At 37.7% G+C, this 25,973-nt stretch overlaps 1 protein-coding gene across 1 annotated transcript; it reads right to left on the bottom strand.

Annotated features, from left to right (window-relative positions):
* Positions 1-7,808: 7,808 nt before the first annotated feature.
* On the bottom strand, positions 7,809-11,323 carry LOC141673783 (uncharacterized). The gene is made up of 2 exons (XM_074480523.1): positions 11,290-11,323; positions 7,809-8,386 (listed from the first exon to the last, which is right to left on the bottom strand). Exons 1-2 carry the CDS (start codon positions 11,321-11,323, stop codon positions 7,809-7,811), a joined length of 612 nt encoding a protein of 203 aa, XP_074336624.1.
* Between the last annotated feature and the right edge of the window lie 14,650 nt (positions 11,324-25,973).

Genomic DNA, 25,973 nt, shown 5'->3' with positions numbered 1-25,973 from the left:
AACAAGAAAAAATTCAAGTTAAAACCTTGAAAACACTATTCATTGTCTTCTTCATTGATTTATTGAAGAAGATTGAGAAGGAATTGAAGGCTTAAACTCATGATATAGCCATAACTATGCATAAGGATGATTAGGGAATTAACTCACCAATTTAGGAAGCTTGGATCTTGGATTTTGAAAATTCTTGCCTTTAAAAAGTGAAAAAGCCGAGAGCAAATGAAGAAATAATGCCTTGGTTTCTTTTTTGTTTTGATGAAGAATGAATTATTTGGCTTGGTTGGTTGGTTTTGTTTTTGTTTTAGTTAATTACCTATTTAACCTTGGACTTTGTGTGGTTCTCATTCAACCACACCTCCTTCCTTCCCATGTCATGCTTGTGTCATGCTATGATGTCATCTTTCCCTACTTGTCCTCTTCTCATTGGTTGGGTGACCTCATCCCCACTAATCTCTTTGATTAACTTCCTAATTGTTTGCCTAATGACCGTTGATCTGTTATACGGTTCGCTTAACTTTTGTTTTCGTTTATCGTTTGAGGGATCATATCCGGGATCTTATTACTTAGGTTCCCTTAACCTTTCTCAATATATCATATTCCTTTTATGATCCTCTCTTATAATCCTTTAATTTAAATCCTTTTTATCCTGTTACCTTATACTCAATTCTTTCCGTATCTAGTGGATTTCCGGGAAAAATCAAAGTGTTCGGAATTGGATTCTGGTGATCTTTACATACACTTATATACCATGTAGAGTACTAATAAAATCTCAAAATATTCATAACAGAACCCTACATAGTGTGGCATGAAAAGTTTTCTCATTCAGCTAAAACACTATTCACAAGGGTTACAAAAACTTCAAAATTTTGGGGGTTATTACAACCTCCATTTTCAAGAAGAGCTCTCGGCTTTTCTTCTTTTTCAAAGAGGAAAATTCCAAAATTCAAGATCCAAGCCTTGTTAATTAGTGAGGTAATTATCTAAAACACCTTATGCATAGTTATGGATATCCTATAAGTTTGAGCTCCTAAATCATTCACAATCTCTTCCTAAAAATCATGGAAGAAGATGGTGAATAGTGTTTTTCAAGAACTAAAATTTTTGTTCTTGAAATTTTGTTTAGTTTAAGCTTGGATAAGGACTTTAAGGGTGATTCCAAGCCATTCTCTTGATTCTCCACTCTCCAAGGAAGGTATAAACTCCAAACCCTAGCTTTAGTTTTGAGTAATTAGGATTGAATATGATTGATATAGTATATGTGAAGCATGATGCTTGTTTGTTTAAAGTTTGGTTGAGTTTGTAGAGATTAGTTGGTTTTGTGGTGTTTTTGGAGTTGTAAATCTTGATAATTAGTTAACGAACTTAAGTAAGCTTTTAGTTCATGATTGGGAAGTAGTATAAGTTGATAATATTGAGTTGTTGGGGCTGTTATGGTGAATTATGGATGGAGTTTGGTTGTGATGTTGATTGTGGGTTGATTGTGGGTTGATTTGGAGTGGTATAAATTTGGGTAATCACGTAAACATAGCCGTCGTAATGCCCGATTTACCGTAAACTGTTTTTGTTCTTAACATCAGAACCCTTGAACTCACTGTTAGGTTTTGACCATTGCCATGTTTAGATAGTTCATGTTACGAGCTTCTTTTTGATATGTGGTTCGTTTGAATCCGATGTACGGTTTAGGAGAAACGACCGTTTTAAGTAACGGCGTTTCGCGAATGAACCATTACCCCTTGCCTTACTTTGAAACCTTGGTTAAGGACTTTAAATGACTAATTGGGGTATGAAACAATTATGTTAAGTGGATTAGGCAGTTGGTAAGGTACTTGCAAAAGAATCGCCTTAAAACTCTTAATGGTTAATTTATTAAAAATGGTGGAGCCGAGGGTACTCGAACAACTTAGGTGATTCGTTAAGCGTAGGAGTGACCATAAGCAAACGTTAGGTTCAATTGGTTAAAGTCTAGTTTCTTAAGCGACTGGGGTCTAATTCCAACTTATGTTGTTGTTCATAGGTTATCGGACCCACTCTAAGCTTAAGTCTATCCGGGAGCACTCAGGCAAGTTTTCTACCCGTTATACTGTTGTTGTGATGTAAATATATGTATATGCATTATCTTGTGATAAGTGCATGTTTGTTAGTAGCAAATCTTGCGATATATTGGAGCATGTGATATGGTATATATGCATGTCTGTTTCGTAATCTTGTTATATATTGTTGATTCAATTGCTTATAAGTTGCATAATACCTATGCTAGAGATAAGCGGTAATTTGCATATACCCTTAGTATAGGGGACCCAAAGGTGAACATTTTCTAAAACCGGGAGTCGATGTTCCCGAGTATATTATATATATATATATATATTTATATATATATATATTGATATAATTTTCAAAACTATTAATCGAATAAGGTTTATTCGATAACTTTATTTTATTTAATGAATATTATTCTGAATATTCATTCGAGGGCTTATGACTCCGCTTACTTTATTTAATGAATATTATTTTGAATATTCATTCGAGGACTTAAGACTCCGTTTATTTTATTTAATGAATATTATTTTGAATATTCATTCGAGGACTTAAGACTCCGTTTATTTTATTTAATGAAGATTATTTTGAATATTCATTTGAGGACTTATGAATCCGCTTATTTATTAAATATATTATTTATTTTATTAAAGAATAAGGCGTCGATAATCAAACTTATTTTTGATTATTCAAATAAAGATAGTACTTTCGTATAAGTATATCTTTGGTTATTTAATACTCATTTCAAGTATAAGTTTACAACTTCTACTTCAAGTTATTTATATAGAGATTATCCTTATGGGAATATTATTTAAATAATAATATTAAGATATTTTCTAATATATCGGGACTGATTTATTTCATTAAATCAGCATTACTCCAAACATTCTTAAAAATGTTTTCGAGTCTTCAAAATGATTTTAAAAGTTAGAGCGGATCCAAAAACTCGTTTTCAAATTTAAGATCTTCCTTTCGAAGGGGACTTGAATACTCGCTCAAAATTCTTAGGGATCCGGCTCTGTGGTGTATTTTATATTCGCAACGTGGTTGCTGTTTTGAGAAAACAATTTGATTACTTGCCCAATGTTCGGGAAGTAAGTCCATCTAATTGAGTCGGCATAAGCGACAGGCCGGGGTACGGGCTATGAAGGTGTAAGAGGCTGGGTGACAGTCCATCCACGCGTGAGTGGCCGGGTAACGGTCTAGCGCGAGGTCCGAATGCGGCCAGGGTGATGACCGGCGAGGAATTCATCCATCTACAGTAGAAAAGGTTACTTATTGGTATCTTTGCCTGATCAGCAAGATATCGGGTTTATGCCAAAATTCTTTTCTTTCCAAAATTTATTGGATATTACGACTCTGTTAATACTTTACATGATAGAGGTTTTCAGGAAATGTATGAGAGGTATATATATGGATATATATCGGGACTTAATGAAATATCTCGTGACTTCATTTCATTCAATAATATTTCAAAGATTGAATATATTCAAGTCTTATCTTGTAGTCTCATCTGGGTGATGAACTTTTGAAACTAATTATAACTTGAACGGTGGTAGTTCAAGTAGTATTCGGAAAGATATAAGTATATTGGAGTATCTTGTAACTTCATCTTTTAAACTTATATCTAGTAAATGATTATCTTGTGCATGTCAAAGATTTTCGGAAAAACGTTGAGACAAGGTTAGATATATGAGATCACCTTGCACCGATATTTTTTTATACAGTTATAAACTGGAACTCTGTGTATATTATACATGTCAGAGGATTTCGAAGATTGTGAAAAATATATATGTATATATATATACTGAATATTTTGTGACTTGGTCGCGTTAAGATATCAGCTTGGTTCATTTCTTCTTGACCAAGACTTTCATGAGTACTATGAGAATGCTCATATATTGTTAATTATTATACATATTATTTCGGTGGGCTTGTTGCTCACCCTTGCTTTCTTCTTTCATCACACAACATCAGATAGACAAGATGAACGGGACCAAACTCCCAATTCGCGAGCGGATAGGAAACGTTCCGCAGTTTCCTATAGGTGTTGATGTCGCTGTAGCTGAGGTATGAACTACCAATAGGCTAGGCTTTCAACTTTTGATGTACCAGACTTATGTATCTTTATCATTTATAATAATGGCAAAGAAATGTAAATTTATTCAGAAACCCTTTTAAGGTGTAATGGCATATAATTTTGGAATAAAATGACTCGTGTTATTTTTAGATATTCATCTCTGAGACTATAACTTGTGGTGTGTGTGTTTATTGTGGGGTCACAGTACAGAGTAGTTGATTGTTTATTAAGATTGGGTGTTATTAAGGGAAATGGAACTCGTGATAACCCAGATCCCCGACCCCGGATTTGGGGGTGTTACACCTGTGGTACAACAACAAATAACCTACGGAACAACTGGCCATTTCCTACCCGTTTCCTGGCTGTGGTTCTCATGGTAGGCATCTTGATTCATTATTGTGTTGTGTCAATTTAAGAAAACAAGTGTGAGCTATAATGCCCAGCATAAAAATGTACAGTATGAAAATGACTGGATAACTCACGTAAAACATCATATATGATAATTATGTTTTATTCGAAAATAGTTTTCCTTGGTGATATACACCTTCTTATGGAAACAATTCTTTAGTGGATTTTATTATCTTGCGAATACCTTAATAGTAAACCCAGCACCTAGGCTTAGGTTACGGTATTGCATCACAATTCTAATTGGAAGAATAAGACATTTATCGGAGCCACCGTATACGATGATCAGTCGTACTACGGAAATAGTAACCTTTTCTACATATAGATGGACGATTCCCTTTAATTATTTGTTATCACCCTGGCCGCATTTGGGCATTTTCTGTGTTCGTCCCTCTCAGGTACACACTTCGTGTCTATCCCTCTCAAGACACGGTTTTGCGTCCATCCCTCTCAGGTACGCATACTCTACATGTTCATTAGTATATAAGATACCTTCTCATGCGGTAGTAAATTGGTAGTCTCCCCAGTCCACGAAGTACGGGAGTCTAAGCCTCCTTGTCCTTGTAAGAATCTCATCATCAATCTGGAACTTATATTGTTCCCCAAGCATATTGCTTGTTGATAGGTACACTTTAATTTTTACGTATTTATATGTACTTCCGAGAATTTTCGGAGGAAGTACTAGGGATGTGAGTTGACCGTTGTCAACATATTTGTTATATAAGGGGGAGTTTCTTTTGAAACTATAATCCAAATATTTAAAATAAGTCGAGATAATATTCTCCGATGATCTGAAATTATTCGAATGATTTTCCGAAAATCAGAAAGTATTTTGAATCAGGTTCTATGATTTTTAAATCATAATTAAACCATTAAATAACTAATGCTTAATAATCAAATATTAATCGTTGAATAATTAAACCTCGAATAATTATACTTTTAAAAGAATATTTGAAATAATATTCCTCAACTAATTTATGTTTAAGTAATTTAATAATCTTTAATATTTAATCGAGTCTGAAATAAATATTCACTGGAAAATACTTATCCTATAATAAATGAATAGTAAATAGATATTTATTATTCGAATGATAAAGTATAGTTGAGGGAATATGATCTTTAGAAATTGTTTTAATAAAAGTTCAAGGTGTTTAGTATTTTGTAAGTGGACGTTGAGTCCTTCTAAACCGTACTACTATAGACTTTTAATCGTCCTATAATATCACCGGGATGATCACCGGGTTTTTATCTTAAAATCCCGACCGACTCACGGTCTTATACTTATACGTCACGCTTAATGTGGAATTAAACATTCTACGATACTTATTTATCATACAACATCGCTATATTATGTGAAAAGTTCAATTACTACGTATCATGGCAAGCATGGTATTTATGCAATGATAATAAAATAATACTTTCACAACACAACATTAAATGGAGTTGGGTTCGTAAACTTGCCTGGGTATCTCGAGGTGGAGGATGCTCTAGGTTCCGCTCGGAAATCTATAATCATAAACACAATTCGTTTCGTTAGATCTCGTTCTAATTTACGGCTACCCGCACTCATGCGCTAATTATTATGCACCCTCTCAACTTATATTACCCTTATTATTCCTTTAAGTCCTTATTCACATCATGGTCGCTTCCTTTTTCAAAGTATCTTAAGTTCATTTTCATTTTCGTCGACGGCTCCGCTTATGGATTCTACGATTTCTAATCGCGCGGTCTCGGCTCCAATATTTTTATAAAATTTAAATTCATTAATTTCACTTGAAATTTTTATTAAAGTTAGGAAACTAAATATACTACTCTCTGTAAAAATTTCATGATTTATGAACATTCTTAAGTTGATCCTTTATATTTTCAAAGTTCGTAATTCGTAGCAGTTTTTGTCGCGTAATTCACTTTTAGTAAAACGGCCATAACTTTTGATCCGTAAATCGGAATCAAGCGATTCAAGCACCTAAACGATCCTTATAACATTGTCTATCATAATAAAGGGTTATTTTTCAAGAAACTACAGTTTAAATCTTCGGTACTTTCTGCAGAAACTTAAAGTTATGTTTTGTTCGTTTTAACGAGATTACGGTTACGATCGGAGTTTCGTTTATGCCTTAAATCTTTATATTACCACCAATAATCAACATATCATCATCACCACACTAACCCCTCTCAAGAAAATCATGTTCTTGAGGCAACAAAAATCAACCTTAAATCTACTTAGCTAAACATCAAGATTACAACAATACTCCCACCAAAACTAGGTTTACAACTATATACTAAAAGGATCTTGAACTTAGATCTTAAATAAGGTAGGGTCAAAGATTTATACCTTTATTGAGAGCTTGAGATGTGTTCTTAATGATAATGAATTCTTGGGAGTGCTTAGTATAGTTTTTGGAACCTAAAACAACCATTAAAATCAAGAAACCAAAGAAGAGTTACTATTTACACTATTCATTATCAACTTTCTTGATTTTATTTCACCCATCAAACCTTGATAAAAAGAGCTCAAAGATTTATCTTACCTTAGTTTGGTTGGTAGGAAGCTTGAGAATTAATGAGAGAATTTATCCATGGCTAGAGCTTGAAGTTTTGATTTTGATTTCTTGGTTGAAGAAGAAAAAGCCGAATGGAATGGTTGGGAGAGAAAGAGAGAGTTTTTGGTGATGCTTACTTGGTTGCTTCTTAGAAATGAGGCTTGTGATATCTTTTTATTTGATTGTTATTCCTTAGTATCTATCCTAGTATTTGATCTTTGTTGCCAATCTTGGAGAAATCTAGCTAGCATTGGTAGATTACAAGCTAAGCCACGTGTTTAGCTCTTTAGCTTACTATTTGATAGCCTTGGTTGATCATCCTACACCTTAGCTCGCTATTTGATAAACTAACCATGGTTACTTTCCTACCATGGTTAGTTAGTGCATTACGTTTATTTAATCGTTTACGCGTTCGCTCGGTCGCTTAAACGTTTTCATAATACTTCCTCGTAAATGGTTTGCGGCGTAATTCCTCTCGTATTTATTCCTTATATTTTGAATTATCATACTTGGATATAAATCCGTAGGGTTTTAAATTCCTAATTATATTGTGATTCCCGTAATCCTTGATGATTCGTAAATATGGTTGTTTTTCAAAGTTCATTTTCTTCGAAAAGTAATAGCGTTTACATACACTCATTTGGTACGTATAATCATAATATCAACTCCGAAACTCATTTTCTCATGCACTACATAGTGTGGGCTAAAAAGTTTTCCCCGTCCGTCAGGGTTACTATTCATTGAATGTTTTACAAGGTCTCAAAAATTCTAGTTATTACAACCCTGCCCCCCAAGTGTTGTCCATAAATCCCTTCATGGGCTTCTTTAAGCACCTCCTCTGCTTCAAGAGGTCTTAAGCACTTCAAGTACGGAATAATAAAGGACCTTTTGTAAAGAAGGCCTTCTATCAATGAGTATATTAATGCTCTAACGGAAAGCTTGCGTGCCTCCTGGGCATCGTCGGGGAGGCGCCCAGTTTCTAAGTGGGTCTTGATCGGGTCTATCCAACAGCCTGCCACACCAACTGGTGCTATCAGATTTATGACATGAATAGTCTGGGTCTTCAAGACCTGGAAGTAAATACTTCTTGGATAATTCTCGATTTCAGACGAGGCGAACTGAGACAAGGCATCCGCCGTAGTGTTCTCCTGTCTCGAAACATGTTCAGCGCACCATTCATCCAGCTGAGTCAGTATTCCCTTTACGACTCTCAGGTACTTGGCCAAAGTATCATCCTTGGCCTCAAACTCCCCATTAATTTGAGCAACTACCAGTCTTGAGTCTCTGCAGGCCTTCAGGTTTTTGGCCCTCACGGCTCTATCCAAGCCTAATGTTAGGCACAAAGCATGCGTTAATAATTCACGCAAGTATACACGTTCGCAAGTAATATAGAATAATTTCTAGTTCGTTCCCACAGAGACTCAGACTAATTATATTTAATTAACACTTACTCATCAATGTATGGTTACTTCTCAATGTCAAGACAATAACACTTTAGGTTGATTAACTAATTATTAACTACGATTAACTACGAGAATAAAACACTTAAATAACACTTAAATTAATAATATTAAACACACATGAGATCATAACTTCATTACTACTTCCTTCAATAGTTATTGTTATTACCCTTAGCATGTAACGGTGATCATATTAATCGAACAACACGAAACTGATAAAAGCCAACTTTCGTTGCACAAATACCATTCTACCAAGTATCCACAATTAAGATAGAAGTTGAATAAGCATCAATTATGTTGAGACCCTATATGTCTACAGAATTTGACAATATAACGATTTAAGCGCAAGTTATTCATTATGATTACACAGGGCAAGTAAAACGGTTAGAGTTACCCACTAATCATGCATACAATACATGAACCTATGCTAGCATGGCAAGTTCTAAATCTCAAGATTCACTGTCGCTTCACAAGAGATTAACAGGCTATTTTATATGTTCGCGACGCACATAAGACGAATAAGCACAACCTATACTAGATATCATACAACCATCACATACCAAGGTATTAAACAATTAACCAAAGAAATCCATAGTAAATCCGTTACGACCACATGATCACGATTAGCCCATGATAGAACTCATCGTCACCATGGGTTCATATGAAAACATGATAATAACACGACAATATAAACTAATAAAATACTTATTAAAACCAGAGTACGTCACAAGAGTATTAAGGTTCAAAGTAAAGAAAACTAGCATCCACTGTTACAATGAATAAAAGAATCACAAGATAACGTATGCTTCATCTTCTTCATTGTGATGTGCTAAAACGGTCTTCTTAATCTTCTCTCCTTGCTCCTTGCTTGATTGATACTTGATCCTTGTTGCTTGTTATTGTGAAACGTCTCTCAAGTAGGTTTATATAAGAGTTCATAAGACACAGCGCCGTCAGAAGCCCAGTAGAATACGAATTAAAAATCCAGAATTAATTTTCTCGACCCCAGGCGGCAGCCCCAGGTCCCAAGCGGGCGCCTGCACCTCCAAGTGGTCGCCCCACATCCCAGGCGGGCGCCTGGACAGCTTCTGGAAAAATCAACTTTTTGCTCCTGATTTTGCTGATTTCTTCGCACAACTCCCCACAACTGATTCCAAGTACTTCCCTAGGATTAATTTGATGAAATCCCCTTGAATTCACAAGTTATACCCTGAAATGCAAAAACACTAGAAAAACGCATCAAATACACAAAATACTTGATTTCAAGACATCAATTCAAGCCATTATAAGACGTTCTAAGTGGTATAAAATGCCACTTATCACACCCCCAAACTTAAATCGATGATTGTCCTCAAGCGTCACAGACTCAAAAACAAAATAAAAACATGCAATAATGCAAACTACATGAAATACAGCGATCCCCATCGCAATGAATAAACCAACCAACACATAACATCTCAACAAATGCAATTAGGCGACTAAAGATCAATCAAATCATGCAAGCTAACATACAACTAGAAACGTGGTGTGTGCGAATGCTTAACAGATATGCTTCGAAACTAAATCAATTATCATAACTCAATTATCCTCAAGGCAATCACAAGATTATATGAAGAATAAATTCTAGACACAAAATGACTTATAACACTTCAAGATCACTGGAGCTTATTACGGAATCATGCTTTTATTTAACACAATAAACAAATGCTTATTTGATCATGCAATGAGTGAGGTCCACAAAAGACTTATGCAATGGCATCCATTTAGCGAGCGTTAGGTTAGCGGATCCCAGACTATAAAAGCCTTAGGTCACTAGGCACAAAGTCTCCTAAGAACTTAATAACTCGAATACCAAAGAGCTCACTCGTGATCAATTATGCATTAAACCATAATTTTTCTCTTTTTTTTTATTTTTCTTTATTTTTCTTTTCTCTTTTTTTTCAATTTCTGAGCAAGTGCGTTTCGCTCCATCTTGCTCACCCCTAGACTAATCGCATACAATACGAGCTGGCTACTAGCCATTTGACGCCTAGCCACGACTAGCAATGAATTCCAATTTTTACTCTAATTTTATCTTTTCAAGCCTTTTATCATTAAGAGCCTATCATACATTCTAAGCATAATCAATAGATTAACCTCAAAAACCATCAAATCATGACAATAATCTGGTCCTTAAGCATACTCTAAGACTTAGTGAAATTACAAGTGTTTCTAGCATGCATGCCAACCCAACAGGATTCAACATCACTCTACCGCTATCATTACACTCGCATCAATATCACATATCAATTGGTAAAGCAACACAAAAGGAATCATGGTATATGCATGAGCTACATGACATGATAAATAAAGCTATAAAATAAAAAAAAACTATATGGCAAAAATATGCAACTATATGAACTAAACTATCATGAATATGCAACTACATGACACACACACAAATATGTTCCTTAACTACCACCCCCAAACTTAAAATCTTCATTGTCCCCAGTGAAGGTAATAGAAAGGAACACAAGGTATACCTACTCAGAGAAATCATCATCATCACCCTCAGAGGGTGGAGTATCAGGAGGCGGATAAGCAGAGTCCTCACCAAAAACGGGCCACTGGATGTCAGCTCCAAGGCCTCTAAATGCAATCCCAAGTGCTAGAGTGAGCTCATGAGCAAACCTACTCTGTGACTCATACAACGCATCCATCCTCCTGGATAGCCTCCTGTACTGGTCATCAGCCATCCCTGAACCATCACCTCCCTGGGCTCTAGAAGAACCTGCCTCGCCATGAGCCTGAATCGGCCTAGCCATCGTAGCACCAGCTGCTGGACGTCCTCCTCGAAGATGATATCCCAAACCATTCTCCTCGGGCTCTCCATCCGTCCACTCCTGCATCGCATTCAACGTCGATGAATCAATAGGAGCGGCAGGCATCTGCAGCTGCTCATAAGAAGGCCAGTGGACTCCAACTGTCTTGCACAGCTTCGTGACAACAGAGGCATAAGGGATGTTGTTATGCGTCCTCCCCCTCAAAAACTTCAAAATCCCTTGGTAGATGAACTCACCAAGGTCCACATAATACTCCTCATTCAAAATCCTCCACAACAACCTGGCTCTCTCAACTGTAACCTCATGTCCATGCGAAGAAGGCAAAATATTAGCACAAATAAATGCATTCCATGCACGGGCATACCTGTTCATCACAACAGCCGGGAAAGAACGATACTTGTTAGATCCCGTCTTAAACTTCCATACCGTGCCCGGCTGACAGAGAGTAGCAATAATCAAATCCGAGTCAAAATCCTCGGGAGTCTTCTCATTCCAATTCTCCTCATAGGGCTTCCTTTATCGCTGCCCAATAACACGGTGAATCGCCTCGGGCTGATAATCAACCGTAAGCCCCCTAATAACAGAATACCCATTCTTTGCGGCCTTGGAGTTCGCATAGAACTCGTGAACAACACTCATCGGGACCGCCTCAGGTGACTCGTAAAAAGTAATCCAACCCTTGTCTGCAATCATCGGCAATAACTCACCATCCCTCCCCGATGGCAAAAATCCCCTCTCCTTCAGAATCGGCTTAGTCAGAAGCCTAGCATACTCCTCCTCAACAGCCCTATCCACCAATCGGGGCCTCGCAACAATACCCCTCGAAGAATCAACAGTAGGAATGGTGCTGCTGCTATCGACAGTTCGAGATCTCTTTGGGGCCATTGAAACTGAGAATAAGTGTTTGAGAGTTGTGTTTTGTGTGTAGGAAAGGGTTTGTAAGTTGAAAGTATATGGGAGTGTATATGGAGAGGTTGTGTGTATATATAGGGTAGGATTTAGGTTTAGAAATTGATTAGGAGTGGGGTTTGTGGCTTGTTTGTAGGAGAAAATTCGTGGGTTAATGGGGTTATGGATGTGGTATTTTGTTTTTGTGTTTTTTCTATTTTTTTTAGTTTTTTATAAGGCTGAAAAAAAATTTAAATAGTCAGGCTCTAGGCGATCGCCTGGAACCAGCAGGCGGGCGCCTCAGTTCCCAAGCGGCCGCCTAGAACTAGCAGGCGGGCGCCTGCGGGGTTTCTGGAAAAAAAAATTATGCTATATTTTTTCTGATTTTTTTGGGTTTTTGGATAGAGTACTAACTTCTAAAGGTTCCTATAGTCTCACATCTTGGGTTGCCTCCCAAGAAGCGCTTCTTTTACGTCATTAGCTTGACGTAGAGTAATGTGATCAAGTTGATAATAAAACGGCACTAACCACTTCCCGGTTTGCCGTATCCCTATAATTGTGCTTCAATCTCTAACCATTAACCTTGAATGCTTGGCCTGGATCGTTCTCAAAAATCTCCACCGCTCCATGTGGAAACACAGTTTTGATGATAAATAGTCCAGACCACCTTGATTTCAACTTTCTAGGAAAAAGTCGGAGACGAGAGTTAAATAACATAACTTGTTATCCCAGCACGAATGACTTGGGAGATAACTTCCTATCGTGCCACCCTTTACACTTTTTCCTTGTACATTTTGTTGTCTTCGTACGCTTGTAGTCAAAATTCATCAAGTTCATTTAACTGAAGCATTCGCTTCTTCCCAGCTGCATCTAGATCAAGGTTTAATTTCTTCAATGCCCAATAAGCCTTATGCTCAAGCTCCGCAGGGACATCCCAAGTGGAGTCTTGTATGCTGTTCTATAAGCCCAAACAGCTTCATCGAGCTTCAAAGACCAATATTTCCTTGACGGACAAACAACTTTCTCTAGAATGCACTTGATCTCTCTATTAGACTCTTCAGCTTGACCATTAATTTACGGATGAAAGGCAGTAGCAATACAATGATTCACATTGTAGCGTTGCATTATAGAAGTAAACTTACGATTGCAGAAATGCGACCCCTCATCACTTATGATAACTCGTGCCATTCCAAACCTTGTGAATATCTGCTTATGAAGAAAACTCAACACTACCTTTGCATCATTCGTCGGTAGAGCCTTGACTTCTACCCATTTCGAGACATAATCGATTGCCAACAAGATGTACTGATTATTGCAGGACGAGATAAATGGTCCCATGAAATCGATTCCCCAAACATCAAAGACCCCAACTTCAAGCATCACATTTAAAGGCCTCTCGTCCTTTCTAGTAAGATTCCCAACTCTTTGGCAACGATCACACCTTAAAACGAACTGATGCACATCCTTAAACAATGTAGGCCAGAAAAAACCTGCTTGAAGAATAGGAGCTGCTGTCTTTTCACCACCATAATGTCCACCATAAACTGTAGAATGACAGTCTCGTAATATCACCTCCGTCTCACAGAATGGGATACATCTCCTGATGATCTGGTCAGCTCCTTGTCTAAAAGAATATGGTTCATCCCACATGTACCACTTCACCTCATGCAGAAACTTCTTCTTTTGAGCCGCATTCATATTAGGAGGCATTATATTGCTGACAAGATAGTTCACAATGTCTACGAACCATGGCTCTTCCTCCTGAACTACGAACAACTGCTCATCTGGAAAAGATTCGTTGATCAATGTCTTATCATGTGAAGTAGAATCGGGATTCTCCAATCTAGAGAGATGGTCAACTACTTGATTTTTAGTACCTTTTCGATCCTTGATCTCTAAGTCAAATTCCTGTAGAAAGAGCACCCAACGAATAAGTCTAGGCTTCGAATCCTTCTTTGAGACCAGATAGCGAATGGCAACATGATCAGTGCTGTCTTTTCACCACCATAATGCCCACCAAAAACTGTGGAATGACAGTCTCGTAATATCACCTCCGTCTCACAGAATGGGATACATCTCCTGATGATCTGGTCAGCTCCTTGTCTAAAAGAATATGGTTCATCCCACATGTACCACTTCACCTCATGCAGAAACTTCTTCTTTTGAGCCGCATTCATATCAGGAGGCATTATATTGCTGACAAGATAGTTCACAATGTCTACGAACCATGGCTCTTCCTCCTGAACTATGAACAACTGCTCATCTGGAAAAGATTCGTTGATCAATGTCTTATCATGTGAAGTAGAATCGGGATTCTCCAATCTAGAGAGATGGTCAGCTACTTGATTTTTAGTACCTTTTCGATCCTTGATCTCTAAGTCAAATTCCTGTAGAAAGAGCACCCAACGAATAAGTCTAGGCTTCGAATCCTTTTTTGAGACCAGATAGCGAATGGCAGCATGATCAGTGAATACTGTCACCTTTGTCCCAGGTAGATAAGATCGAAATTTTTTGAAACCAAAAACTATAGCCAAGAGCTCTTTCTCAGTAGTGGTGTAGTTCATTTGAGCTCCATTAAGCGTCTTACTAGCATAGTAGACCATATGAAAAATATTATTCTTGCGCTCCCCAAGAACTGCTCCCACTGCATAATCACTTGCATCGCACATCATCTCAAAAGGTTCTGTCCAATCAGGTACCGTAATAACTGGTGCAGTTATTAAACTCTTCTTGAGAGTCTCGAATGCTGCCAAACATTCATCATCAAATTTGAAAGGCACATCTTTCTCGAGCAAATTGCACAACGACTTAGATATCTTAGAGAAGTCCTTGATAAAACGCCGATAAAAATCCGCATGACCAAGAAAACTACGGATTCCTTTCACAGAATTAGGCGGCGGAAGATTTTCAATGACTCCCACCTTGGCTTTATCCACCCCAAGACCTTTACTAGAGACTTTATGCCCAAGAATGATGCCTTGTTGCACCATAAAGTGACATTTTTCCCAATTGAGAACCAAATTAGTTTCCACACACCTTTTGAGCACCGAACGGAGATTATTCAAACATTCATCAAACAAATGTCCAAAGACGGAGAAGTCGTCCATGAACACTTCGATATTACTTCCAATCATATCAGAGAATATTGCCATCATGCATCTCTGAAAAGTGGCAGATACACCACATAAGCCAAAAGAAACTCTGCGAAAAGCAAATGTGCCAAATGGACAAGTGAAAGTAGTCTTTTCTTGATCTTCTGGTGCAATGCAAATCTGATTGTAACCCGAATAGCCATCCAGAAGACAATAATACTCATGACCAGCCAACTTGTCAAGCATCTGATCAATAAATGGAAGAGGGAAATGATCCTTCCTCGTGGCTTTGTTCAACTTTCTGTAGTCCATGCATACCCTCTATCTTATGACTGTTCGAGTGGGGATGAGCTCGTTCTTCTCATTTGCTACCACAGTAATACTTCATTTCTTAGGTACACATTGCACGGGGCTCACCCAAGAACTATCAGAAATAGGATATATGATTCCTGCATCCAGCCACTTTAGAATTTCTTTCTTCACCACTTCTTTTATGATAGGATTAAGTCTTCTCTGTTGCTCAATAGCCAGCTTGCTACCTTCCTCTAGCAGAATTTTATGCATGCAATACGAAGGGCTGATCCCTTTTATATCTGCTATAGTCCATCTGATGGCCGATTTGAACTCTCTCAAGATCCTCAAGAGCTTGTCCTCATCACTACCTGAAAGGTCAGATGCAATAATAACAGGCAAAGTAGATGCATCACCTAAAAAATCATACCTCAAGTGTTTAGGCGATGGTTTAAGCTCCAAAGTAGGTGCTTCTTCAATAGATGGTTTGAGCTTTCCCTCAGCATTCTTCAGATCAGTAGTACCAAGAGATTCAAATGGCATTTCTAGCTTTCGCTTCCAAGGGGAAGCATTTAGAAATTGTAGTTGCTCATTGCCTTCCTCATCTTCACTGTCAAATTCCCCCAATAAGGCTTTTTCTAAGGCATCAGACCTTAGCACATGATCAAGTTCTAAAGTTACTGCAGAATCAATCAAATCCACCTTGAAGCACTCCTCATCTTCTGTAGGGAATTTCATCACATTGAATGTCACATCCTGATCTTGCACCCTCATAGTAAGTTCACCTTTTTGCACATCTATCAAGGTATGTCCTGTAGCCAAGAAAGGTCTTCCCAAGATTATGGGAATCTTCTTATCTTCCTCGAAATCCAGAATGACAAAGTCTGCAGGAAAGATGAACTTATCCACCTTTACTAACACGTCCTCCACGATGCCTCGTGGGTATGTAATAGAACGATCAGCCAATTGTAGACATATAGGTGGGCTTTGGATCAGGCAAATTCAGCTTTTTGAAGATAGACAACGACATCAGATTGATGCTTGCTCCCAAATTGAAAAGGCACTTGTCGAATGACAACTTTCCAATGATGCAAGGAATGGTGAAGCTACCTGGATCTTTAAGCTTTGGAGGTAATTTTTGTTACAGCACAACACTACACTCTTCCGTTAGAGCAACGGTATCAAGATCATCAAGTTTCACCTTTCTTGAAATAATACCTTTCATGAATTTCGCATAACTAGGCATTTTTTCCAGAGCCTCAGCGAAAGGTATATTGATGTGAAGTTTCTTGAACACCTCCAGAAACTTACCAAATTGCTTATCCAACTTTTATTTTTGCAATCGCTTAGGAAAAGGTGGTGGAGGATAGAGCTGTTTCTCCCCTGTATTACCCTCAGGAAGAGTATGTTCAACAGTAGTCTTCCTTGGTTCCGCCTCTTTCTCCTTTTGCTTCTCTTCTCCATCTTCAACTTCAGCTTCTCCATCTTTTGCTTTTTCAGCTTCAGCAACTTTTCTAAATCTTAAGATAATAGCTTTGACTTGCTCTTTAGCTTCCTTCCTTCCTTGCACTTCAGTATCGCTGGGAAGTGTGCCAGGTTGACGATTGAGCACGACATTGGCTATTTGACCGATTTGATTCTCCAAGGTCTTGATATATTGCTGAGGTTGCTGGAATCCGGGTGGATTAAAGTGTTTACTTACAGCTTGCTGATAAGGCTGCTGAACAGCATTCTGAGTATTGTTTTAGCTGAAATTGGGATGATTTCTGTTATTAGGATGATAAGTAGCTGGCACAGGCTGCTGCGATCGCTGATAATTGTTCACATACTGAACAGATTCATTAACAAGAGAATACTGATCCGTAGCATGAGAGCGTGCACAAAGCTCACAGACCATAGCTATCAGATTGACTCCATAGTTGGCTAAAGAATCGACCTTCATAGACAGCGCTTGGAGCTGCGCTGCAATAGATGTAGTTGCATCAACTTCCAGAATGTCTGCTACCTTCCCAGGCATCATCCTTTGAGTTGGGTTTTGATGCTCGTTTGCAGCAATAGTTTCAATGAGATTATAGGCTTCAGTATAGCTTTTAGCCCACAAGGCGCCTCCAGCTGCTACATCAAGCATGGGCCGAGATTGGTCCCCCAAACCATTATAGAACCCAGTGATCACCATCCAGTCAGGCATATCATGATGTGGACACTTTCTCAACATCTCCTTATAGCGCTCCCAAGCTTCGCACATAGATTTTGTTGGTTGCTGCGCAAACTGAGTACGAGCACTCCTCATAGCCGCAGTCTTGGACATTGTATAAAACTTCACCAGAAACTTTTGCGCAAGATCTTCCCAAGTAGTGATGGACCCAGCTGGTAAAGAATGTAACCAGTCCTTAGCTTTATCCCTCAGAGAGAATGGGAAAAGCCTCAGCTTGATAGCCTCATCAGTAACACCATTATATTTGAAAGTACTACAGATCTCGACAAAATTCCTTATATGCATGTTGGGATCTTCAGTCGCAGCACCTCCGAAAGAAACAGAATTCTACACCATCTTAATAGTGCCCGTCTTGATTTCGAAAGTATTAGCCTGAATAGCTGGATGAATGATGCTTGACTGAATGTCATCAATTTTAGGCCGAGAAAAGTCCATAGGAGCTGGATCTGCTGGAACTATACGATCACCCATGATTACCGGTTCTTCCTTTTCACTCTCTTTATCCGAATCTTCAAAATCTATCTTCTCTGAAATATCAAGAACTGAGTCTGTCTCCGCAGCCGTATCTAGAGTCCTCTTGCGAGTGCAAGAATGTGTTTGCATAAACGCTCGCTAGAGTACCTGAAACACAACCGGAAACAATAAGTAACAAGTCTTAATCAATGAGTCTTAATGACCACTGATGGCAAATACATAAACTAAACAAATTAACACCGAGTCCACGGCAGTGGTGCCAAAAACTTGTTAGGCACAAAGCATGCGCTAATAATTCACGCAAGTATACGCGTTCACAAGTAATATAGAATAATTTCTAGTTCGTTCCCACAGAGACTCAGACTAATTATATTTAATTAACACTTACTCACCAATGTATGATTACTTCTCAATGTCAAGACAATAACACTTAAGGTTGATTAACTAATTATTAACTACGATTAACTACGAGAATAAAACACTTAAATAACACTTGAATTAACAATATTAAACACACATGAGATCATAAATTCATTACTACTTCCTTTAATAGTTATTGTTATTACCCTTAGCATGTAACGGTGATGATATTAATCGAACAACATGAAACTGATAAAAGCCAACTTTCGTAACACAAATACCATTCTACCAAGCATCCGAAATTAAGATAGAAGTTGAATAGGCATCAATTATGTTGAGACTCTATATGTCTACAGAATTTGACAACATAATGATTTAAGCACAAGTTATTCATTATGATTACATAGGGCAAGTAAAACGATTAGAGTTATCCACTAATCATGCATACAATACATGAACCTATGCTAGCATGGCAAGTTCTAAATCTTAAGATTCACTGTCGCTTTATAAGAGATTAACAGGTTATCTTATATGTTCGCGACGCACATAAGATGAATAAGCACAACCTATACTAGATATCAAACAACCATCACATACCAAGGTATTAAACAATTAACCAAAGAAATCTATAGTAAATCCGTTACGACCCCATGATCACGATTAGCCCATGATAGAACTCATCGTCATCATGGGTTCATATAAAAACATGATAAAAACATGACAATATAAACTAATAAAATACTTATTAAAACCAGAGTACGTCACAAGAGTATTAAGGTTCAAAGTAAAGAAAACTAGCATCCACTGTTACAACGAATAAAAGAATCACAAGATAACGTATGCTTCCTCTTCTTCGTTGTGGTATGCTAAAACGGTCTTCTTAATCTTCTCTCTCTGCTTCTTGCTTGATTGATACTTGATCCTTGTTGCTTGTTATTGTGAAACATCTCTCAAGTAGGTTTATATAAGAGTCCACAAGAAACAGCGCCGTCAGAAGCCCGGTAGAATACGAATTAAAAATCCAGAATTAATTTTCTCGACCCCAGGCGGCCGCCCCAGGTCCCAAGCGGGAGCCTGCACCTCAGGGCGCTCGCCCCACATCCCAGGCGGGCGCCTGGACAGCTTCTGGAAAAATTAACTTTTTAATCCTGATTTTGCTGATTTCTTCGCACAACTCCCCACAACTGATTCCAAGTACTTCCATAGGCTTATTTTGATGAAATCCCCTTGAATTCATAAGTTATACCCTGAAATGCAAAAATACTAGAAAATGCATCAAATATACAAAATACTTGATTTCAAGACATCAATTCAAGCTATTATAAGACGTTCTAAGTGGTATAAAATGCCACTTATCACCTAAGCCAGCTATCAATGCTTCATATTCTTCTTCGTTGTTCATATTCGGGAAGTCCAACTTCAAAGCATATTCAATCATAAACCCATCAGGGCTTTGCAAGACTAGGCCTGCACCACTAGATTTTCTTTTGGACGCTCCGTCAAAGTGGAGAACCCAATACACTTTCAAGGTTATTTCTACATCCTTCTCCTTCTCTCCTCCTTCTGGGGTTATTATCTTTTGCCCCCCGACTTCTTGGTCTTTAATGGTGTATTTGACCATGAAGTCTGCTAAGTCCTGAGCCTTGATGGTCGTTCGAGGCTTGTATTTGATATCATATTCTCCTAACTCAATCACCCACTTGATGAGCCTTCCACTGGCCTTCGGGCTATGAAGAATGTTCCTCAAAGGTTGGTCCGTCAGGACTTCAATCTTGTAAGCCTGGAAGTATGGTCTCAACTTCCTCGAGGCCGTGATGAGAGCAAGCGCGAACTTCTCCGTGGTGGAGTAATTCATCTCTGCTCCATGGAGCACCTTACTTACATAGTATACAGGCTTGTAGAGCTTCTGCTCTTCCTTCATTAGGACTGCACTCACGGCTTGTTCAGATACCGCGAGGTACAAATAAAGAGTGTCCTCCGTACTTGGTTTATCCAACAACGGGGCTTCAGTCATGTACTTCTTTAGTTGTTCAAAGACCTGTTGGCTTTCCGCTGTCCATTCAAAGTCCTTTACCTTCTTAAGGGTTTTAAAAAAGGATAGACATTTGTCTCCAGACTTGGAGATGAACCTCCCTAGAGCTGCGATTCTTCATGTCAGCTTCTGAACATCCTTAATGGAGCGTGGTGGCTCCATGTCTAGTATGGCTTTGATCTTGTCGGGGTTGACCTCTATTCCCCTCTTAGAGACCATATGAACCAAAAAATTTCCAGACCCAATGCCAAAAGCACACTTGGCTGGGTTTAACATCATCTTATGGTGCCTCAGCACTTCAAATGCCTCTATGAGGTGACTAATCTGATCGGCCTTGCTTAGGCTTTTGACTAACATGTCATCAACGTAGACCCCCATGGTCTTCCCAATTAGATGGGCAAATATCTTATTTACCAGTCTTTGGTAAGTAGCTCCTGCATTCTTAAGTTCAAAATCCATAACAAGATAACAGAATACACCAAAGTAAGTTATGAAAGATACCTTGGGGTGTCATCCTTATGCATTCTAATCTGATTATAACCACTGAAGCCATCCATAAGCTTAGCATCTCGTGTCCAATAGTGACATCTATCAGGGTATCAATTCTTGGTGGGGGTAGTAGTCCTTGGGACAAGCATCATTTAAGTCAGTGAAGTCAATGCACATCATCCACTTTCCATTGGCCTTCTTAACCATTACGGGGTTGGCCAACCATTCAGGGAATTACACTTCCTCAATAAATCCAGCTTCTAAAAGCTTCTCGACCTCCTGCTTATTGGCTTCCAACCTATCAGGGCCATAGGTTCTATTCTTTTGCTTTACAGCCTTCCGAGTTGGATCAATGTTCAACCTATGAGTTATAAGGTTTGGGTCAATCCCAGGCATATCAGCTGTTGTCCAAGCAAATACATCATTATTTTCTTGGAGAAAAGTTGTCATTCGGCCCTTCAAAGGCTTGTCCAGAGATGCCCCAATGTACGTGACCTTCTCCGGGTCTAAGGAATCTAAGGGAATTGGGACCAAGTCCTAGGATGGCTTTCCTCGTAGTTCATCATTCTCTCAGATATCGATGTTGTAACACCCCCAGATCCGGGGTCGGGGATCCGGGTCGTCACGGTCTTTCTTTCCACAATATCACTTCACTTAATTAATAAATAACCTTATGCTGTGACCCCACACTAACACACACCACAACCCGTTATAGTCTCAGAGATGAAATTTAAATAAGTACAAGTCTTTGAATCCACAATTTAAAAGTTATTACAACCCAAAATGATTACTTGATAAATTTACAGTTAATTGCCATTATCTGCCACAAGTTATAATTATACATAATTGATTCTCAAAAGTAGATGGTCTGATCTACAATAGATCTACCTCTGCAGCTATAGCAGCTACAACATCAACGGGAAGACGCGGGACGCTTCCCACGCGCTTGCGCTGGGTCTGCTGGAGTCTGGCCATCTTTCCTAACTGTTGTTGTGTGATGAAAGAAGAAAGCAAGGGTGAGCAGCAAGCCCACCAAAATAATATGTATAATGATTTACAATATATGAGCCTACTCATAATACTCATGAAAGTCTTGGTCAAAAGAAATGAACCAAGTTTGATATCTTAATGCGATGAAGTCGCAAAATATTCAGTATATATACATATATACTTTTCAAAATATTGGAAGTCCTCTTCCATGCATAATATACACAAAGTCCCAGTGTATAACTGTATATAAAAAAAATATCGTTGCAAGGTGATCTCATATATCTAACCTTGTCTCAACGTTTTTCTGAAAATCTTTGTCATTCATAAGACAATTATTAATTAGATATAAGTTTAAAAGATGAAGTTACAAGATACCCCAATATACTTATATCTTTCCCAAATACTACTTGAACTACCACCGTTCAAGTTATAATTAGCTTCAAAAGTTCATCACATAGATGAGACTATAAGACAAGATTTGAATAGATTAAATCTTTAAATATCATCAAAATAAAATGAAGTTATGAGATACTTCATTTGATGCAAACATTATTTTGAAAACTTGACCCTGCCAACACTCAACAATCGCCCAACCGTAGTCTTTCTATCAAAGTGCTTTGGGTAGTGTTGCAGAAATATCCAATTGGATGATGAACTCATTACGGGAGTTTACCGCGCCAGGAAGACCACTTACGATGATCAGTCGTAGTAGTACAACCCCACCATTTTCTACATGTAGAGGAGAACCTGTCGGATTTACTTGTCAACCAAACATTGAACTCCTAAGGAATGGACCGCCTTAGCGGAACTTCCAGGCCATTTGGGCCAATATAATAAGGCTGGGCCGGCGCTACTCGACCACTTACGCCACTCCTAGTTCAGATGAAATCCATGACTCTGAAACGTAAAGCTCGTTTCCCCCCTTTCCCCAAGTAGAAACTTGTTGATACGGCTCCACCAAGAAGTCGTACCTAGTTGGAAAGGAAAACTCACCGATATTTCCCAGGCGATGCCTGTTAATGGATTAACTTGTTCCAAGAATTTTACTTCCCGAATATTGGGTAAGTAATCAAAAACTCTTTTACCAAGACAGCAACCTTGTTGCGAATATAAAACACACCACCGAGCCGGATCCCCCCAGGTTTTGAGCGAGTATTTAAATCCCCTTTTTAAAAGGAAGATCTTAAATATAAAAATAGTTTTGGGATCCGCTCTAACTTTTGAAAATCATTTTAAAGACTCGAAAACACTTTAAAGAGTGTTTGGAGTAAAACTGATTTAATGAAGTAAATCAGTCCCCAGAATATTTAGAAAATGTCTGAATATTATTATTTAAATAATATTCCCATAAAAGATAATCTTTATAAAATAATTGAAGTAGAAGTATTAAAACTTATACTTGAAATGAATAGCAAATAATCAAAGATATACTTATACGAAAGTAATATCTTTATTTGAATAATCAAAAATAAGTTTGATTATCGACACCTTATTCTTTAATAAAATAAAGAATATATCTCAGCAAATAATCGGAGTCATAGATCCTCAAATGAATATTCAAATAATATTCAATAAATAAAATAAGCTGAGTCATAATACCTCGAATGAATATTATAAATAATATTCATTAAATAAAATAAAGGAGTCATACATCCTCAAATGAATATTCAAATAATATTCAATAAATAATGTAAAGGAGTCATACGCCTTCGAATAATATTTGAAATAATATTCAATAATAAAATAAAGTTAAAGTTATCGAATAAACCTTATTCGATTAATAGTTTTAAAAACTATATCCATATATATATATATATATATAAATAAATAAATATATATATATATATATATATATATATATACTCGGGAACCTCGACTCCCGGTTTAGAAATATGTTCACCTTTTATCCCCTATACTAAGGGTATACGCAACTACTTGCTTATTTCTAGCATAGGTATTATGCAACTATAAGCATTGAAATCAACAGATAGATAACCAGATTACGAAACAGACATGCATATATACCATATTAGCATGCTCCAATATATCGCAAAATTTGCTAATAACAATCATGCAATATCACAAGATAATGCATATACATATATTTACATCACAACAACAGTATAACGGGTAGAAAACTTGCCTGAGCGACTGGGGTTACGAATGGCTCGGGACGAGTCTGGTAACCTATAAACAACAAGTAAGTTGGAATTAAACCAAAGTCACTTGTAAATCTATACTTTAACTAACTTAGACTCTAACGCTTGTTTTGCGCTCACTGATTCGCTTAAGCCACTCGGGTACCCTCGGCTCCACCATTTTTAATAATTTAACCTTTACGAGTTTTAAAGCGATTCCTTCGCGAGTGTCTTACCAACTGCCTAACACACTTACCATAAATGTTTCATACATTAATTAACCCTTTTTGGTCTTTAACCTATGTTTCAAAGTAAGGCGAGGGAAAAAGTTTCATTCGCGAAACGCCGTTACTTGAAACGGTCGTTTCTCCTAAACCGTGCATCGGAATCGAATGAACTACATATCAAAACGAAGCTCGTAACATGAGCTATCTAAACATGGCAGTGGTCATAAACTAGCAGGGGGTTCTCGGGTCCTAATGTTATGCACAAAAACAGTCTAAAGAAAATCGGACGTTACGACGGCTATGTTTACGCGTTTTCCCAATTTTAAACCATTCAATACCAACCACAAATCAACCCCAAATCAATCATACAACCAATATCCCTCCAAAACACATCATAACAGCCCCAACAAATCCACATTAACCATTTATACTTATTCCTCACATGAACTAAAAGCTTTACTTAGGTTCTTTAACTAATTACCAAGATTTACAACTCCAACAATGCAACAAAACCAACTAATCTCTACAAACTCAACCAAACTTCAACCAATCAAGCATCATGCTTCACATATGCTATATCAAACACATTCAATCCTAATTACTCAAAACTAAAGCTAGGGTTTGTAGTTTATACCTTCCTTGGAGAGTGGAGAATCAAGAGAATGGCTTGGAATCACCTTTAAAGCCCTTATCCAAGCTTAATCTAAACGAAACTTCAAGAACACAAATTTTAGTTCTTGAAAACACTATTCACCATCTTCTTTCATGATTTATAGAAAAAGATTGGCTTGGAATTAGAAGCTTAAACTTATAGGAAGTATGTAACTATCCATGGGGAAGCTTAGATAATTACCTTGCTAAATAGTAAGTGGAGGAGCTTGGACTTTCATTTTTTAAGAAAACCACCCGAGAGCTTCATGAACAAAGCCTTGGTTGCTTTTGATTTTTGATGAAAATGATTTTTGCTTGGCTTGGTTGCTTGGTTTTTGTGCTTGCTTTAGTCAATTACCTTCTTGCCCTTGAATTTGTGTGGTTCTCATTCAACCACACCTCCTTCCTTCCCATGTCATGCTTATATCATCCTCATGATGTCATCTTCCCTTCCTTGTCCTCTTTCTATTGGTTGGATGACATCATTCCCACTAATCCCTTTGATTAACTTCCTAATCGTTTGCCTAATGACCGCTGATCTGTTATACGGTTCGCTTAACTTTCGTTTTCGTTTATCGTTTGAGGGATCATACCCGGGATCTTATTACTTAGGTTCCCTTAACCTTTCTCAATATATTGTATTCCTTTTATGATCCTCTCTTATAATCCTTTAATTTAAATCCTTTTTATCCTGTTACCTTATACTCAATTTTCTCCGTATCTAGTGGATTTCCGGGAAAAACCAAAGTGTTCGGAATTGGATTCTGACGATCTTTACATACACT

This window comes from Apium graveolens, chromosome 7 (genome assembly GCF_009905375.1).
Source record: "Apium graveolens cultivar Ventura chromosome 7, ASM990537v1, whole genome shotgun sequence".
Lineage (NCBI taxonomy): Eukaryota > Viridiplantae > Streptophyta > Magnoliopsida > Apiales > Apiaceae > Apium > Apium graveolens.
Note: the sequence above shows the minus strand (reverse complement) of the source record. Positions and strands in the feature narration are given on the sequence as shown.

Coding starts and splice junctions, on each gene's coding strand:
- LOC141673783 (XM_074480523.1), bottom strand. CDS start 11,323: ATGGCTAGGCCGATTCAGGCTCATGGCGAGGCAG. Junction 8,387..11,289: donor TCAGGCTCATGGCGAGGCAG/GTTCTTCTAGAG, acceptor GCCTAACATTAG/GCTTGGATAGAGCCGTGAGG.